The 18,137-nt window shown below is 37.3% G+C and overlaps 1 protein-coding gene across 2 annotated transcripts; it reads left to right on the top strand.

Moving 5' to 3' along the window:
- Window positions 1-1,274: 1,274 nt before the first annotated feature.
- LOC111871691 (chromatin complexes subunit BAP18) lies at window positions 1,275-12,381 on the top strand. 2 transcript variants are annotated; one of them, XM_023864953.2, is made up of 4 exons: window positions 1,275-1,435; window positions 4,350-4,441; window positions 9,894-9,992; window positions 11,994-12,381. In XM_023864953.2, the coding sequence occupies exons 1-4, from the start codon at window positions 1,418-1,420 to the stop codon at window positions 12,223-12,225; spliced, it is 441 nt and encodes a 146-aa protein (XP_023720721.1). In that variant the 5' UTR covers window positions 1,275-1,417; the 3' UTR covers window positions 12,226-12,381. The 2 variants fall into 2 exon arrangements, with proteins under 2 accessions (XP_023720721.1, XP_023720722.1); XM_023864954.2 differs by having other exon boundaries at window positions 1,275-1,430.
- Window positions 12,382-18,137: the final 5,756 nt, after the last annotated feature.

The following is an 18,137-nucleotide window of genomic DNA, read 5'->3' on the forward strand; positions in this document are numbered from 1 at the left end:
AAGATACAGTCTTCCCTGTAAAGATAATGGCTACTCAACGAAATTATCTTTAAGGAAAACTAAAGATTGTTACCTAGCCCAAGAACTATGCCAGTTTAACCAATACTGAGCCAGTTAAATCCAGTTCATGCCTTCCAACGATATTTATCTAGGATACATTTCGATATTGTCCTCCAACCTACAAATAAATCTCAAAAATGTACCTTTTCCTTTAGGTTTACGACTGCAGTTTTGTTTGAATATAATTTCTTCCGCATGTCCTACACATCCCAAAGATCCCCTACTTTTCATATAATTCGTATCTACAGGCCTATAAGTCAATCTGAACTTCATTATGTAACTTTCTCTAGACACGACTTTCTTCCTCTCCGTTAGGTCCAATTATTGCCCTCAGCGCTGTTATCAGACCCCTTTACTATGTTTTCTTCCCTTAGAGCAGGAGACCAAAATGTCACACATGTGTAGAACAACAGGCAGTGATATAATTTTTTACATTTTTATTTTCAGTTAGGTCACAGGAAGGTATGAGATCCCTTACTTAATCTAACAAACATTTTCCTGAATGTATACTGCAATATTCATATATGTACACTTGTAGAACATTTCCTATTCAGAATGTTCTGTCCCTTCTACAATGAAGAGGGGGCCAGTAGATTTCCGCTTAACAAGCTACGCGATGTCACATTTCGGAAGCCGATCACAGTCTCTGTAGTGTGTGCTCGTACAGACAGCGTCGTAACCAACCTACAAATAGCCCACAAAACGTCATCAAATTTCTGTGTAAAATTAGTAGTCAAATAATAAATGAATAACATGCGTGTCTGTCGTCTCATCCATCACAAAATACATTGAAATATACGATACTTTCCATGCAATAGAAGGTAAAATTTTGTGTGCTTAATTAATTAAAGCAGGTGGGCTTTAAAGTGTTAATTATTTAAGCACTATGGCAAGAAGACATTTGGGGTATAGTCCATTTTTCTTAACGTTAAGCATATCCACGAGAAATTGCCCTTGGTATCCATTGGGTAGGAGACAGCTACCCCTGAATCGTTCGGTAGAGTATCTCTGTTGTTTAAATTTATCTGCACTAGATATGTATCTGCAAAAAATCGATATCAATACAACAACGACGACGCGAACAGACAAACTCGCACACATGTCGATAATACTATTGCTCGTATCCCAGACGGCTGTTGATAGCAACGTTCAAATTTGGGAGGAAAATGTATGGTGTTGGTAGCACTGGATAATGCAGATTTTCTTTGACCAAAGGTGATGCAGTGTCGAACAGCAACACGTAAACAATGAGGTTTTGGTGTTGTGGTGCTATGTATTTGTAATCAGTTGGGTTTTGTGTTAGTTAGAAGTTGGTGACGTAAAGTAAATGTAATCAGATACAATATTACTGTTCAGAATGAATTCCGCAAGTAAGGTATTGATTCTCAGTTCTATATATTAATGTTTTAAGTAATGAATCCAAAGTAACAGATTTGGCTAACACTGCTATTTCATAAGCCTAGTCTGATAGGTATGTATTTGCTGCAAGACGAAATCCAAATTATGAAAAGCGCCCATAATATAAACGTTACATGCATACTTTAAAAATGTTACACTTCTTGGTCTATCAGAAAGGTGGTAGTTGCATGTTTTATTATACTGTAGCACGAATGGGGGAGAGGAAGAATGCATGTATGATATCGATGGGAAAGCCGGAACGAAGGAAACCACTGGGAAGTCCAAGACGTAGGTGTGTGGACCATATTAAAATGGATCTTAGAGAGAGGATGGTATGGTTTGGATTGGATTGATCTGGCTCAGGGTAGGGACCAGTGGAGGGCTCTAGTGAGCACGGTAATGAACCTTCGAGTTCCATAAAATGCTGGGAAGTTCTTGAGTGGCTGCCCAATTGTCAGCTTCTCAAGATTTGCCAATGTATAAGTGTATTCCAAACCAAAGTGAAGTTTTTCATTTGTGGACTAGCACAACTGTATATTTGTTCATGGTGAGATGTTTTGCTGCATGCGATAAACGCAAGGGCAACTAATACACTTCGTAAAGCATCATCAGATCCACAAGTTATTAGCAGCTACTTTGTTCATAATGGCAGAAAGAAATATTCCACACGATAAATAGTTAATCTTTGTTTGTGTTTAATGATTTCTGAAATTACCTAGATATATTTAGATAATTTTATAAGGTTATGATGCAGGAGTTGCACTTACTTTCCAGCCTAATGCTGATCATAAGACACAGACATTCATCATCATCAGTAATCTGTCAGACAGCAGGTCCACAGTCTCTTCCAAAACAATTCTTCCACTTAATGCGATCTAGAGCTTTCTCCTTCAAATGACAGTATCCTCTTCTGTCCCCAAGGTCATCCAGCATCTTCTTACGTCTTCTTCCTCGTCTTCTTGTCACTTCTATCCGCCCATCTATCTTTCCTTCGATAGCTTCTTTTAGAAGGCAGTTTCTGCGTAAAACATGACCAATCCAATTAGCCTTCCGTTTTCTTATTTCATGTAGGATATTCCTCTGCTCACTGACTCTAATTAACACTTCTTCATTTCTCACATAATCGGTCCAACTGATCTTCTCCATCCTTCTCCAACACCACATTTCGAAACTTTCCAGATGTTTCTGATCTACTGCCCTAAGTGTCCATGTTTCAGCCCCATACAGAGCTATGCTCCAAATGTAGCATTTCACTATTTTCTTCCTCAAATTTAAGTCCAATTTGCTGGTAAAAAGATTCTTCTTCTTGCTAAATGCAGCTTTTGCCATGGCAATCCTGGATTTAATTTCACTAGTACACCTTCCAACACAGACATTAAAGTAAAGTAATTGTTCTGTAATAGCTGAAGTTGTGACTGTGGGATTCAGAAAATGGGTAGAAATCTCTTCTACATAAAAAAGTGTCAAAACATTAGATTTAAACAATCAAAGTTGGCAATCATAGGTATAGTTTTTTAAACAGTTTGAGATGGAACTCACAGGTACTGTTTTCGGGAACTTGCTTGGAATTATGAGACTACATATGTTTGTGAGACCACAGATATGGTAAATGTGGGTGTGCAGATGGGAACTACCCATGAGATATTAGAACCACAAAAATGTAAGCACAGCAGTTTTCACCAACAATTTGAACATCTAATGATGACCATTGTTGCCCGAATCATACAGTGTAAAGTACAGAAGCTTTCAAATAAGTTCTAAAAGGATGCATTGTGCCATATAAGGGACTTAAATAGGTTTTAGAAGGACATGTTCCATGTAAGGCGGTGGATTAGTGACATTTGTTGAATAATAAACGATGTGCAACAGGATGATACAATATAATATTATATTAAATAATTGTGACATTGGTTTCAGCACTGCACAATTAATGAATTAGGTTTTGTTCTTGCCTGAAATGGGGTAAGAATTAATATGGGATTTGTTATAAAATTGCATGAGGTGGGGGAACTTTCAGAAAATTTGTAGCTTCAGGTTTATATTTTATCTGAAAAAAATGTGTTTAGATCTGGTTTGATACTGCCATGTGTGTGTGTGACTAGACACGGGGTTTGGATTTGTGATTGTAGTTACTGAACACTTATAACTCATAACTAAAGGTAACGCGTAACAGCCTCACTAATATACACACTTTACAAATCGCTACAGCACATGCTAGTCTCAGTCTCTCATAGTCTTCACTGGTCATAGCTTGCCTTCAGTCTCAGTGATGTTGTCTTCTGCTCACGTTGGTGCCAGCTGGCTACCATTTCACAGGTAACTAATTGGGGTCATTCGTGCTTGCTGTATAGCCTCAGCACAGACCTCATAGAAAAGACCATGTTGCCTAGTAATGGCATGCTTGTTTTATGACATAGAATCATGTTTACCAGCCATTATCTAGCAACAGTCTTCTCTTCAGGCTCCATTATTCCGGCCTTTAGCTCTCATGTCACAATACTTTAACTTCTAATACCTCTGCATCTGGTATTCCTAAAATCCCATCATTCTTACAGCACACTTGTAGTTTACTGTATTCCAGGATAAAGAAATGAATAGCACACAGTCAACATACAGTAAACTGCAAAGGTAGTTACATCCACTAGTAACTGGCAAAAAAATACCATTTGTTTAAAGTTCTTTCAGAAAGAAAAATTGTTCACCATGTCAGAACATCGTAAATGACTGAACTCCTCTGCGGTAGTTTGGATATGGCTCCCTTGAAGCTCCTTCACAAAAATGAATGTGTTGAGATTAACATGAGTGGAAGGAGAACCATTCATTATCATTTTAGGACAATTATTTGTTTCAGCTGTTTTACTATATGAAAGATGTGCTGTGTGTTGATTCAGGTTGGTGAGATTTTCACTGCAGCTGGTGCAGCCTTCAACAAACTGGGTGAACTCACAATGCAGCTACATCCTACAGCAGACTCCCCAGCAGGGTGAGTACATGGCCTATGTTAATCGTTGCTAGGTTCATATATATATTACAATTCACTCATTGCCTTAAATTTTTTATTAACATTTCTGGATCATGTATGTTTTGTTCTTTAGAGGCTACATATTAATCCATTTGTACTTCCTACAAACAGAATTACTTACATTTATTCTGAAAATAAAATAAACCTTGTGTTTTGTTTATAAGAGACATCTTGAACCATTAAACCTCTTAATACATAAATAAGTAGCATAAGTCAGTCAAGTGTAACAGACTTGATGAACTCACCACTTATTCTTGTATTTTGTTTCTTCCAATAAAATAAAACTTATGGTGCATGGCACATTATTGATAGGATCATATGCACCATATGGTTCCTGTGAATGGGCATCTGAAAAATTTGGTGTACCCATCAGTAAACCAATTTGTGATTACAACTCCTGTAATTGTAAGATTGTTGGGAAACAGTTCAAGTGGTTAATTTATCGCATGTCTTGAGACAGTGATTTTATTATTTAATCCTGTGTGTGTCAAAGGTTTTTGTGATTGCTATAGAGAAACGTGCAATTCTTCCACACATCAGTTCCAGTTATAGACAGTTATAGAATCATTGTATGCTGTATGTGAAAATCTTCTAGAATTTTGTCTTGTAAGTCACTTAACTTCACTTATTTATGGTTCCTGTGAATGGGCATCTGAAAAATTTGGTGTACCCATCAGTAAACCAATTTGTGATTACAACTCCTGTAATTGTAAGATTGTTGGGAAACAGTTCAAGTGGTTAATTTATCGCATGTCTTGAGACAGTGATTTTATTATTTAATCCTGTGTGTGTCAAAGGTTTTTGTGATTGCTATAGAGAAACGTGCAATTCTTCCACACATCAGTTCCAGTTATAGACAGTTATAGAATCATTGTATGCTGTATGTGAAAATCTTCTAGAATTTTGTCTTGTAAGTCACTTAACTTCACTTATTTATGGTTCCTGTGAATGGGCATCTGAAAAATTTGGTGTACCCATCAGTAAACCAATTTGTGATTACAACTCCTGTAATTGTAAGATTGTTGGGAAACAGTTCAAGTGGTTAATTTATCGCATGTCTTGAGACAGTGATTTTATTATTTAATCCTGTGTGTGTCAAAGGTTTTTGTGATTGCTATAGAGAAACGTGCAATTCTTCCACACATCAGTTCCAGTTATAGACAGTTATAGAATCATTGTATGCTGTATGTGAAAATCTTCTAGAATTTTGTCTTGTAAGTCACTTAACTTCACTTATTTATGGTTCCTGTGAATGGGCATCTGAAAAATTTGGTGTACCCATCAGTAAACCAATTTGTGATTACAACTCCTGTAATTGTAAGATTGTTGGGAAACAGTTCAAGTGGTTAATTTATCGCATGTCTTGAGACAGTGATTTTATTATTTAATCCTGTGTGTGTCAAAGGTTTTTGTGATTGCTATAGAGAAACGTGCAATTCTTCCACACATCAGTTCCAGTTATAGACAGTTATAGAATCATTGTATGCTGTATGTGAAAATCTTCTAGAATTTTGTCTTGTAAGTCACTTAACTTCACTTGTTTAACTGCTGTACAGCATAAAACACTAAACAGGTGGAAGTTAAGTCGATAAATTTTGTTTATTTTAAACTCAGAATTGGTCCTATCCTGTTTTCCTTCAAGTTTTAGGAATTTGATAGTCTCCTATGTTTCTAAATATTTTTCCAGCCCTGACAAGTCCTCTGATGCTACTCACAACCAATTTGAAGGCACTAGTGTCAGAAAAATGCCAACATTCACAAAACATAGTAATGTAAGTACATATTTGTATGTGCTGCATATCCCTTTTAGTGTTCAATTTTATGTAATGTTTTAATAGTGGGGGAAACAGAATTTGCTATATTCATAATTGTTTTCTGATATTCATTCTTATAAGGCAGCTGTATGTTTATATTTCCATAGGATATTTATGAAGCGTATTTAGAATCCTTGTACTGAGCTGTCAGTCTATCCTTTCATCAGGTAATTCTTATCAATATGGTGGAATTCCAGTGATATAAGTAGGATGGGTGGAAGTCTTCTTCTTCTGTAACAGTTCTACAACCCAAGATGACTCAACAATTTCCTTTCATTGCTCCATCCATTGTACAAGCATCTTCCAACTCTTGATCTTCATGATTTGAAGGTCTTGTAGAGTCATCCTTTAGGTCTGGATGATAATGGCTTCCATTGAGATATTGATGGGTGGAAGTGTTCGCTGATATTTCGCAGAAACATGGCACGCCCATCTTCAGGGTTAAAGAGTAAGCCAAGTACACTCTCCTTGATACCTGTTTCATGCTGGTTTCTTGCTTGGCTTATTCTTAACCCCTGAAAATATAGGTGACATGTTCCTCTAAAACATTGGTTGACCTTCAGCAGACCTCAGGAAAGAATCCAACAGAAATCGCTTCATACCGCCCAATCAGCATCATATCAGTGTTGTCCAGAGGTTTTGAAAAACTTATACTTAGAAGAATAGACAAAGACTTGAGGCCAGAAGAGTGGATTCAACACCACCAATTTGGATTTCGTCAAGGCCATTCTACCATACAGCAGTGTTCTTAAACGTCAGCCAGGCCTTCGACAGGGTGTGGCATAGTGGTCTGCTATACAAGATCAAACAAATCCTTCCACCACCGTATTTTAATCTTCTTAAATCCTACTTAAGTGACTGACAGTTCCAAATAAGAGTGGGAAACGAAGAATCTGGACCACCACCGATAAAAGCAGGCATGCCACAGGGTAGTGTCCTTGGTCCAGCTTTATACACTTTATTTACATCTGACCTACCCACTTCCTCAAATATAACTCTTGGAACATTTGCTGATGATATAGTTATTTTGTCAGTTAACAAAGACCCAGAAAGAGCAGCAACAGACCTTCAGCATCACCTTAGATCATTACAAAATTGGTTCGAGAAGTGGCGTATCAGAATAAATGAAAACAAGACTTGCTACATAACTTTCACCCTATGAAAAAAGCCGACACCTGACATATACATCAATGATCTCCAAATACCACGCAAAGCAGAAGTAAAATACCTAGGTATGACTATAGACAGCAAATTAACATGGAAGCAGAATGTAGTCTAGAAACGAAGGCAAGTAGACAACCATTAAACAGTTAAACTGGCTTATAGGCAAAAAGTCAAAGCTAACAGTTGAAAATAAAATTCTGATCTATAAGACTATAATTTTACCTATTTGGACATATGGCCTGGAATTATGGAGCTGCACCAGCAAATCTAATATAGCAATAATTCAAATAAGCCAATCTAAAATCCTACGAATGATAGTTGACGCACCATGGTATGTCTCCAACACAACACTCCACAATGATCTCGGTATATCTTCCGTACAAGACTTCATACAACAAAAAAGCAACAGACATCACAACAAAATCATAACTCATAAAACCCCACTCCTAAAGAAGCTATCGACAAGAGAAGACAGCAGAGGATTCAAACGAAACTGGCCAATTGACCTGATTTGAATTACTGAGGATTCGCTGCTGGACAACTCCTCACCAAGTCATCTAAACAACCATAACATTAGCTTATAGAATGTATATTCTGATTGATGATTAAACAAATAAATAAAAAAAGTAGATTTTTTTTTTATTTTAAAATTAAAAGCTGAAATTTTCTGTTCTTCCATAATGAAGTTCAGCACTGGCTATATTAATGACATCAATTTCTTATTGAATAAAATTCTTTTGTAGGCAGCCAGTGTGTTCCCCCACCACTTCTGTTAGTTCCTTCCTTTCCAGCCCTAAGTAGTTCTGAGGAGCAGAATCCATCGTGAGAAGTTAAATTGATAAGCCTGAAATCTGAGGTTTTCACAGTGGTGAAAATGTAAGATTGTGGTCTTTAGGGTGTGACATCGTATAGTATCATAAATCGTTATCAGTGTTCAGAGAAACCTGCTGCTTCAGTTTGCACTGATCTTGGTTGTAACTGGTTTCTCTGGGATGTTGGTAACCAACTATAATATTACATGTTGTCATAATCCAAAAGACCACAATCTTAATAATCTTATTATTTGGTCAAGAAGTTCCATATGAAACCTGAAGGTTCATTACCAAGTTCAAGAGATACTGCCACTAGACCTGTCCTGAGTTAAATGAGTCCAAGTCATTAATTTGCAAGTTGTAGAGATCAAACTGCAGAATGGTATGGCTTTTTTTTTTTCTGGTGTTAGTGCAGTCATCTATTTCCATATAGGAGTGTCCATAAATCTACCTCTTTGTCCTGGTTTATTTAGAATTTGTTTTGTTAGTTGTATAGGTTGTTTAGTAGGGAAGGAAGATATGAATTTATCTATACTTTATTTAATAATTCAGAGAGCTGGGATGTCTCAGTTGGTGTAGGAACTAGGATGACCAAGATGCATTTTCTGGCTGGGGCAAGAGATTTCTCTCTACTCCATAGTGTCCCGACCAGCTCTGAGGCCCACCCAACCTCCTATCCAGTGGGTACCAGAGGCTCTTTCCCCTGGGGTAAAGTGGCTAGGGCATGAAGCTGACACACTGAGTTCTGTCTAATGCCAAGGTCAAGAGTTGTGGAGCTATATGTCCACTCCCCCATCTTCATGGCATGGTGCTAGATTAATTGAGCACAAGGACAACTTTACCTTTTACCCTGTTTTGCCTTATTTAATAATGCTGTCAGTAGTGCAGAGTGTGCAATGTCAGGTGACTGTAAGTTGAAGAATTAGAATGTGGAACGAGGTGGTCATGTCCTAATCTGAGGTGCTACTCTGACATTTGTATGGAGGAAATGACGAAAAGAACAAAAATCCTCATGCAGGATTCAAACCAGGCACCTCCACAGTGGAAGTCAAAAGTATTACCACTGGAGCCAACTTGCTCAGTAGGTTGATACTGAATGATGCATTTGGGAAGGATATGAAAGGAATTGGACATGGTTATTTTACAGTGATGTCTGAGCATTTGTTTGGGCCAAAATTTGAGCCAGGCTACTCTGCAATACAGAATATATGCTAATTGTTACATGATGACTTTTGATTATAATTTGCTTAAATAGAGGTTTGAGTGGTTGACAGAGGGAATGACTTGTGTTGCCAGTGACTCATGTATATATATCCAGTAATGTGGGTGATGAAGTGTTCATGTTTCTTGCATGTCTCCTCTGTGCCCAAGAAATGAGGATTTTCACAGCTCAACCCAGGCTGAGATACATTAAAGCAAAATATAAAGCAAGTTATATGAACTTTTTCTTGTAAAAAAGATGTACAGGTGAATTTGTTGTCGGATGGAATAAAATTAGATCTCATTTTCTCTCCTCAGTAATTGTTTTTTAGGAATTGTACATAACTTTGTATATATTGTTTGTATTTCTCTGAAAGTATTTGATATTACATTTTGTCTTTCTTTGCATAATTTGCATAGCAGAAAGTGGACAGATGAAGAAATTGAAATGCTTCGACAAGCAGTAAAACATTTTGGAGAAGATCTCAGCAAGATAAGTGAACACATCAAAGGCAGAACTGTGTAAGTTTAGAAACATTTCTGTGTAATTATTTCTGTAAAACAGAATATAAATTGTAAATTTATAAATATTTTGGAAAATAAAAGATATGAAATACATAAATGAAGTGTATTTCGAGACTTCAGTTTCTTCATCAGAAATGTTCTGTTGTCATTGTTAGGTGGAGACTGTAACCAGCAGTGTACTAGTCCTACTGTTTTGTATGATGGCAGATCAAGAGTGTACATCTGTGAAAAGTAGAATATGTAGAATATATTTGTGAGATTACTGGAGGACCAAAGGAGTTATAATATCAGTATTCACAGATACATGTAGTGTGACATACCAGATATTAACATTGAGGGTTGCTTGCTGCTTTTCAATTCAGAAATTTCTTTTGTTTCATGTTCTAGTTGGTGTATGTTTGTTGTATTCCGGAATACACGCCCCAGATGTGAGTGTACTTATTATGCTTTTATGCCTGTGCTTCTTGAACGTATCACATAGCATAACTGTTGCTCATCGTATATACTCCGTGTCATTTATTCACAAATATATGAGTAATTCCATTTAGCTGTATTTTCTGCAGCAAACCATCAGGACTTGTTTTCAGAACTGATTGATTGGACCATCGCTTCCCATTTCTTCACACTTCTCTTCCTTGAGATGTTTTATATTAAAGATATAATAAACCTGCTATTTAATCCAATTTCTTTCTTGTATTATCCATTCTCGCTGTGTGTTCTCCAGTGTAATGCAAAAAAAAAAAAAGTAAAGCTATCCCTGTAACAGGTTGTGGAGACCCATAGGGTTGTGAGATGTTGAGCCTCCCACATTTTCTACAAAATTGGCTCACAGATGGCCAGCTGCCCTTTGCCTCCAGGAAGATTCCTGGTACTCATTTGTGTTAGGGACTGAGTTGACCCCAGGGCCATAGTGCTCCTTGAGGTATAAGGTAAATTGAAAAATTCAGTAACCTCATCAGGAATTGAATCCACGACATTCCGGCTTATAGCATAGTGCCTCAACCAAGTATACTACTGTGTGCCTCACCAATATGATGCATCTTTTTCAATATTGTGTAACAGATTAGTAACTCCAAATTCTTCTCTTGTGTCATTAGTTATTAAGTCTTTTCAGGTAGCTTCTGTTAGTGATCTAATAATGAATCTCATTGCTTGAAGTTGCATCCTTTTTTCACTGCACTGTATTTCCTTAAGGTGGTTTCTGAACCAAATACAGGTATCGGTTGAGCTTGTATTCTATGCAGTCTCCAGTCGCACATTTCTCAACATTCTTGTTTGTAATCCATTGAACTGGATTGTAGTATGTGGGATGGCATGCACAACAGGATGATGCAGAAGGACAGATAGGTATATGACCCACAATACAGCAGTCAGTAAACTTCTTAGTAACCAAGAATAGAAAGAAACAGAGACCATCCACTTGTTCTTCCATATACTCAACAGGACTTTTTAACATATTTTAACTGGTTTTAACCATTTATTCTTAATGTTCATAACTTATTTTGTCTGTATGAGCTGTTCATTTTTAATTTATGTAACTATTTGAAGTTCTGCTATGATACTGTAGTAAAAACCTACATTCAACAACATATGTAAAATAATTCCCATACTCACTATGCCTTCTGTTAAATGGTCAGTAATTTGTGATACACGTAAAGGCAAAGCTTTTATATAATCCTATTAAATTAGTTACACTTGATGGACTTTATCACTTATTTATATACAAAAAGATATAACGGTTCAAGATATCTCTTATGGAGATAGCCTTTTGTACTGTTGTATAAATTTCATTGTTTGTGGAATTTTAGTTCGCTTGCAGATTGAAACCACAGAGTTTTTTTTTTGTTTATGGAATTTTAATTGTCTCATAATTTATTCTTTTCTTTATGACCCTGAATGTTGTATCCCCTCCTCATGCGGACTGTGCGGTACACCTTTTCAGGTAAGACTGATTTTACCTAAAACATGGAAATAGTGCAAGTTTATTCTTACCTTTAGTTCTCAGATCAGAACAACACTGAAGAAGAAGGCCTTTGAAGATGCAGGAATTCCTGTTCGCACAATTCAGACTGTTCAGACTACACAGGCATCTCAACAGAGCATGATGAGTAAATCTTCAGAGGTGACTCTTAATATGCTGAATGCACCTGAATCAGAAGTTGATGTTGAAGGACTTCCTGAAGATGTGAAGTTGGAATTTGAAGGTGCAACAGAGGAAGTGACATCCTAATATCTTAATATTGTGGTTTTAATTGAGGTAAAATAATACTGTGCTTGACAAGGCTGAGTAATCTGTGGTGTTTGTAAAATGTGCGTGCATAATATAAGTCTCTGTTCTATTGGTACCTGTATAAGATCATATAATTAAAGTAGAATTCCTCCTGTTTTGATGTTTTTAATTTTACAATGAATTTTTATAAGCCGAAAAAATGTTTGTGAAGCACAGGAATGTAATATATTTATTCTGATGTAAGGAATTGTAATTTAAGAAACCTGGTAAGGGAAAAGATACGGTAAAATTTGGTTGTGTGGCTTAGCAAACCAAAAGAAACCAACTCAAATTTTTGTATCTATGAAAACAGCAAATCATTAACCATGTACTTGTATATGTAACAAAACTGTGTAGAGGTGGGAATTCTTATGATTGCTCGATACTGCATTGAAGACATGTTTTACTGTGTTCATATACTGAATAGTTGAAAGAGTGGTACAAGAGCAAATTTCCATAGAGACAGTGTGCCTGTGCTAGGGTCACTAAGTAGCTGACCTATCTCTTACATACCCATCTTTTGCAAAGTGCAATTATTTTATAGATATTTTATAAAAACTGAAGTGATCTAGGCTTCCCTCAGAACTGAGATAAAGTTACAGAACTTGCTGAATATTTGTACACAGAATCAACATTTAGGCTTCAACAAGTATAGTATTTGTAAGTAAATGCATGATTTATGTTATGCTGGTTGGTTCAACAGGCCAACTTGCAGGTAGCTTGTCTTCTTTGTCACCCTACTCTTTGACCATGGAGATTGAGGCAAGACCATCTTCTGAAACATTGCAGAACTTCTACTAGTCTATATGGTATCACATCCCAGAAGAAAGGACCCTTCGTTATTGACATAGTTTGACTGCATGTAAATCTCAAATCATGAGCATTTGCTATATTGCTTTTCTTCCATTGTGGATAAAGCAGTTGCAGTATTATTCACAGACTTGATATAGGATCCAGCTGTCTGCACACCACTTCTGTAATTGTCTGTGAAATGCTGTCTGGAAAGACATTTACGATATAATATTGTAGTATGTGTGACTTGATGGGGTTTGGATTGGTGAATGGATTTATTGACCACTTATACATGCAACTCAGAACTACAAGCAGTTACAGTACCACTGTTAATTTCCACAATTTATAAGTTACCATAACACCTCCTAAGCCTCTTCCAGCCTGCTGTGTCATCATTAGCCATTCCATGGCAACAGCTTCTAACAGTGGAGATTCTTCAGCTTCATGCGCTCTGGTCCTCTCATCACAGCCTCCCATAAGAACTGAGCTGAACCCTCAACTAACTTTGGCCCTCCTTTATAACATCACAGCATGGACCACACTGGAAACACTTTGTTTCCATTGTTGTACTCCAACTGTTGCATTATTAAGAATCTGCTGGCTAGCAATGGGAAGATGTTTAGTGAGCCATTGCTCAGAAATGGTTCTTGTTTACAGTCCCAGCTTAGCAATGGGTCTATATGCTACAGTATGGTACAATACAGGGAGATCAAGAAGTCGCGCGCATCACACTAAGCAATTATATTTTGCTGGTTAAATGCACAGACTACAAGACATACAGCACTTACTATTAATGTTTATAACCTTACAACTTAGAAATGCAAAACCAAATTATGTCTTTACAACATATGCTTGAAATTGCTTACCTGTTCAGCAATGCATGCGCAGGCTCCTTTTACCATTATTACAAATGATAAGACAATTCCGTCCAGTCACACTGGACAGAATTGTCTTATCATTTGTAATATTGTTAGTGTGACAGACCAGAATGAAACAAATCAAATCCTTTTACCATGTTTTAGGCCACTTTGTGGAGCACCTGTAAACTGATGCTGTTAATAGCCGTCAAAATGTTCCTCTTGAGGTCATCCAGTGTATGCGGACTCTTTTTATAGACAATTCCTTTGAGGTACCCCCAAAGGAAAAAATCTGCAGGTGACAAATCGGGCGAACACAGGGGCCACAATCCTTTTGAAATGAGACGGTCACCAAAAAACTCATGCAAGAACTGCATAGTTTCATTAGATGTGTGACATGTGGCACCGTCTTTCTGCAACCAACACTCATGTTCATCAACTTCAAGAAGCGCAATAAACTGTGTAATGATGTCTTGGTACATTGGATTGTTCACTCTTGTTTCAAAGAAAATTGTGCCCACTATTTGACGATGTGGTACAGCTCACCACACTCCAATTTTCTGACAGTGCAAGGGCTTTTCATGTAACATGTGGATTTTCAGATGACCAAATCCTATTGTTTTGACTGTTCACATAGCTACTAAGGTGAAACCACACTTCCTCAGAGAAGAAAACCCAGTCAGACTCTTCAATTCCATGAAAACTCGTTCTTGGGAAAACGACATGTCTGTCACGCAATAAACAAAGCTATACTGCAGATGTCGTATGACCGATACACGACAGATGGTGTGTCTACTCGTTAGCATTACAATTTATAACAACTTTTAGTTTGATGTGCACGACTTTTTGATCTCCCTGTATTTAATTAAACATGATTTATGTTCCATGTGTAAAGTAGTAATTTTACCTGCTGTTTTATGTGGTATGAGACTTGGTCTTAAAACAGAGGAGAATTGTTAATGGAGGAAATATCATGATGTAGAGCCTTCATAATTTTTACTTCTCACCTAAAATTACTAGGATAATAACCTGGAAGTGGACTGGCACATGTAGCATTCATCAGCAAGGTGACAGATGTATACAGAATTTTGTCTTTGTGAGTGTGAAGGGGAGAGATTTATTGGGAGAATTAGGCATAGATGAGAGGATAATAGTAAAATCAGTATTAAGAAAATAAGGTGTTAAGAGTGGACTGGATTCAACTGGCTTAGGAAAAGGTAAGAGGATATGCTGTTACAGACTTGGTAGTGGCCTTTTGGGTTTCACAAGGACAGGGAATTTCTTGGCCAGCTAGTGGTTCCCAATTTTTCAAGCAATGTCACTGAATTAGATTGACACATGAACTGTTACTAACAAAATTGGAAGAAACCATAGTGAAATGTTGCTGTTATGTATCATTGAAAGATATGGAATATAAATATGTAATACAAAGAGCATCATCTCGGGTGTGATACCCTGTAGTGTGGTGGAAGCTTTTTGAATTTTCTGGGGAATCTGCTGCCCCCATCTTCAGGCTCAAAGAGTAAATGAAACAAGCAGAGTAACACTTAGTCCTTTATCCTGACGATAGAGGCAGTATGTACCTCTGAAAGTGTTGCTGAACTTTTACCACACTATACTGCATCACACCTCTTTGGTCTAGTGGTCAGAGTCCCTGACTACAGATCCAGATGTCCAGGTTCGATTCTCGGCGCTACCATATTTTATGTGAAGTAGTGGGTCTGGAACGGGGTCCACTCAGCCTCATGAGGATAATTGAGGAGCTATTTCAAGCAAATAGCGGCTTCAGTCTAGAAAACCAAAATTAACGGCCATAGGGACTCGTTGCACTGACTATGCGACACCCTCTATCCACTAATGTCACTAACTTCGCTGACAAGCGGCTGTCGCTGTTGGTATAGTTCGCTTGTGGACTAAAACCATGGAGTTTTTTTTATATTGTGCCACATGTGAGAAGATAGTACTCTTCATAGTCATACTTCAAGAACCTCAAATATTGCATATAATGTAATATTCTTGGATCTCAGCCTGATCCTCTTCCTTAAAAGCGCATTCTGCAAGGTTCCCCCCTCCAATATTTGTAATTGGCCATTGTCAATTTTATTACAGCCATGGCTAATGTGCTGGTGTACAGATTTATGTACTCTGTTACTCCTGTAATTATCACAAGAGAAGCATTCATTTTCTTTGAGTATATAAATGCTTCTCTGTGCTTCATATATGTGGTAGTATGTTTTGTGATAAATGTATTTATGTTTGTTACAGCTAGTGTATCATCAGACATGTTGTTTATTTTTAGTCTTTTAATAAACGTAACGTGTTTGTCCTGCATCCCAATGGTCATCATCCTCAAAATGTTGAAACTTCATCAAGTAAGTTGGAAATTTTGAAATGTCGCAGTAGTTAGCAGAACCTGAAAGTTGGTCCTCTATCAGTGCTCAGGAGCACACTGTGGAAATGGCATTGATAGCACAGTTTGCACTACTTTGAATGCAACATTTGGCAGAACATTAAAAACTGGATCACAGATATTAATGTGAAATTTTGTAATTTGTCAGGAGGAAGTAGTCCATGCATGCTTGGCTCAAATGTCATGCGATATTAATTTTTTTCAGCCTTCTGGTCTGCCTTGTTGTATTGTCTGTTTTATAAATGAATATAAGGTGTCCAAAATAAAAATGTATATCTCGGAAACTAATTGTCATACACATATCTGGTTATGTCATCGGAAAGCAAAACTCTGAAAGTTTTTTTCATGCCCGGCTTCCACACATATGCCGCCACATTTTTTCCACCGTGTTAGAAATCACCTGGACAGAGAGATGGCTGGGATATGAATTGGCAGAGGTGGACTAATCACTTGACCTCCTAGGTCGCCAGATTTAACCCCAATGGATTTTTTCTTGTAGGGTTATGTGAAGAACATTGTCTACCAGGTTAAGGTCAACAACCTTAAACACCTGAAAGTGCGCATAAGGAACACTGGCTACAGTAACACCAAATAAGTAAGTCTCTACTTTGTGTAAAGAAGGCAAATATTTACTCTGCGTTCAGTATGGTGCCCATTTTATTCTGTGCAATTTGATCTTGACTTGGAAAACACATATGCCCATTCATTGCCCTTATTTCTGTGATCTCATATAATATTGAATGTAGCTGATTTGCTAGAGCTTATGCCAATAAGGGCAGTGGATGTTTGGACAGTAGTCATGATACATTGGTCATGTTTTAACTATACTAATGTTGTCCAGAACTTTACATCAACTACATGTCTTATCCAGTGCTTCCAGAAGTATTAGAAGTCCAGGATTGACATAGAAATATGTGTATATAACACAGTCACACATAAGCACTTGACAGGCCATTGAATCCATTAAGCAAAATTACATACATCCTGGATGTATATTCCCGATGATGTAGAATTCATATATGTATTCAAGTACTTGAGGGTCTGAGGATGGCACAGATGTGCTGAAAAATGTTGGCCATGTTCCCGAAACTGGTGAGAGAATATAACTGTATCACTCTTCTGTTATTCCTTTAGATCCTGCATAACATGATGCTACACTATACAATGTGGGATTCACAGTATTGCATTCCTGAATACCTCTTGAGATTTAAAATAATTCAGATGCTTTTGCTTCCTCTTTATTCCTTGTTACTGAATTGTTTGAACATTTTCCTTAAATGCATTTTGAGTTGGAGTTGTGTTACTTTTTAGTGTTCATTCATCTGTAATCTGTCAAGATGACAGGTCCACAGTCTCTTCCAAAACAGTTCCTCCACTTGATGCGATCTAGAGCTTTCTCCTTCAAATGACAGTATCCTCTTCTGTCCCCAAGGTCATCCAGCATCTTCTTACGTCTTGTTCCTCGTCTTCTGGTCACTTCTATCTGCCCCTCTATCTTTCCTTCAGTAACTTCTTTTAGAAGACAGTTACGGCGTAAGATATGACCAATCCAATTAACCTTCCGTTTTCTTATTTCATGTAGGATATTCCTCTGCTCACTGACTCTAATTAACACTTCTTCATTTTTCACATAATCGGTCCAACTGATCTTCTCCAGCCTTCTCCAACACCACATTTCGAAACTTTCTAGATGTTTCTGATCTACTGCCCTAAGTGTCCATGTTTCAGCCCCATACAGAGCTATGCTCCAAATGTAGCATTTCACTAGTGTCTTCCTCAAATTTAAGTCCAATTTGCTGGTAAAAAGATTCTTC

Source organism: Cryptotermes secundus, unplaced genomic scaffold (assembly GCF_002891405.2).
Source record: "Cryptotermes secundus unplaced genomic scaffold, Csec_1.0 scaffold262, whole genome shotgun sequence".
NCBI classification, from domain to species: Eukaryota; Metazoa; Arthropoda; class Insecta; order Blattodea; family Kalotermitidae; genus Cryptotermes; species Cryptotermes secundus.

Bases quoted from the DNA above. Each gene is read 5' to 3' on its own strand.
- LOC111871691 (XM_023864953.2), top strand. The intron at 4,442-9,893 runs GTGAGTACATGG...TTTGCATAGCAG, and splicing joins ACAGCAGACTCCCCAGCAGG to AAAGTGGACAGATGAAGAAA. The intron at 9,993-11,993 runs GTAAGTTTAGAA...TCTTACCTTTAG, and splicing joins CACATCAAAGGCAGAACTGT to TTCTCAGATCAGAACAACAC.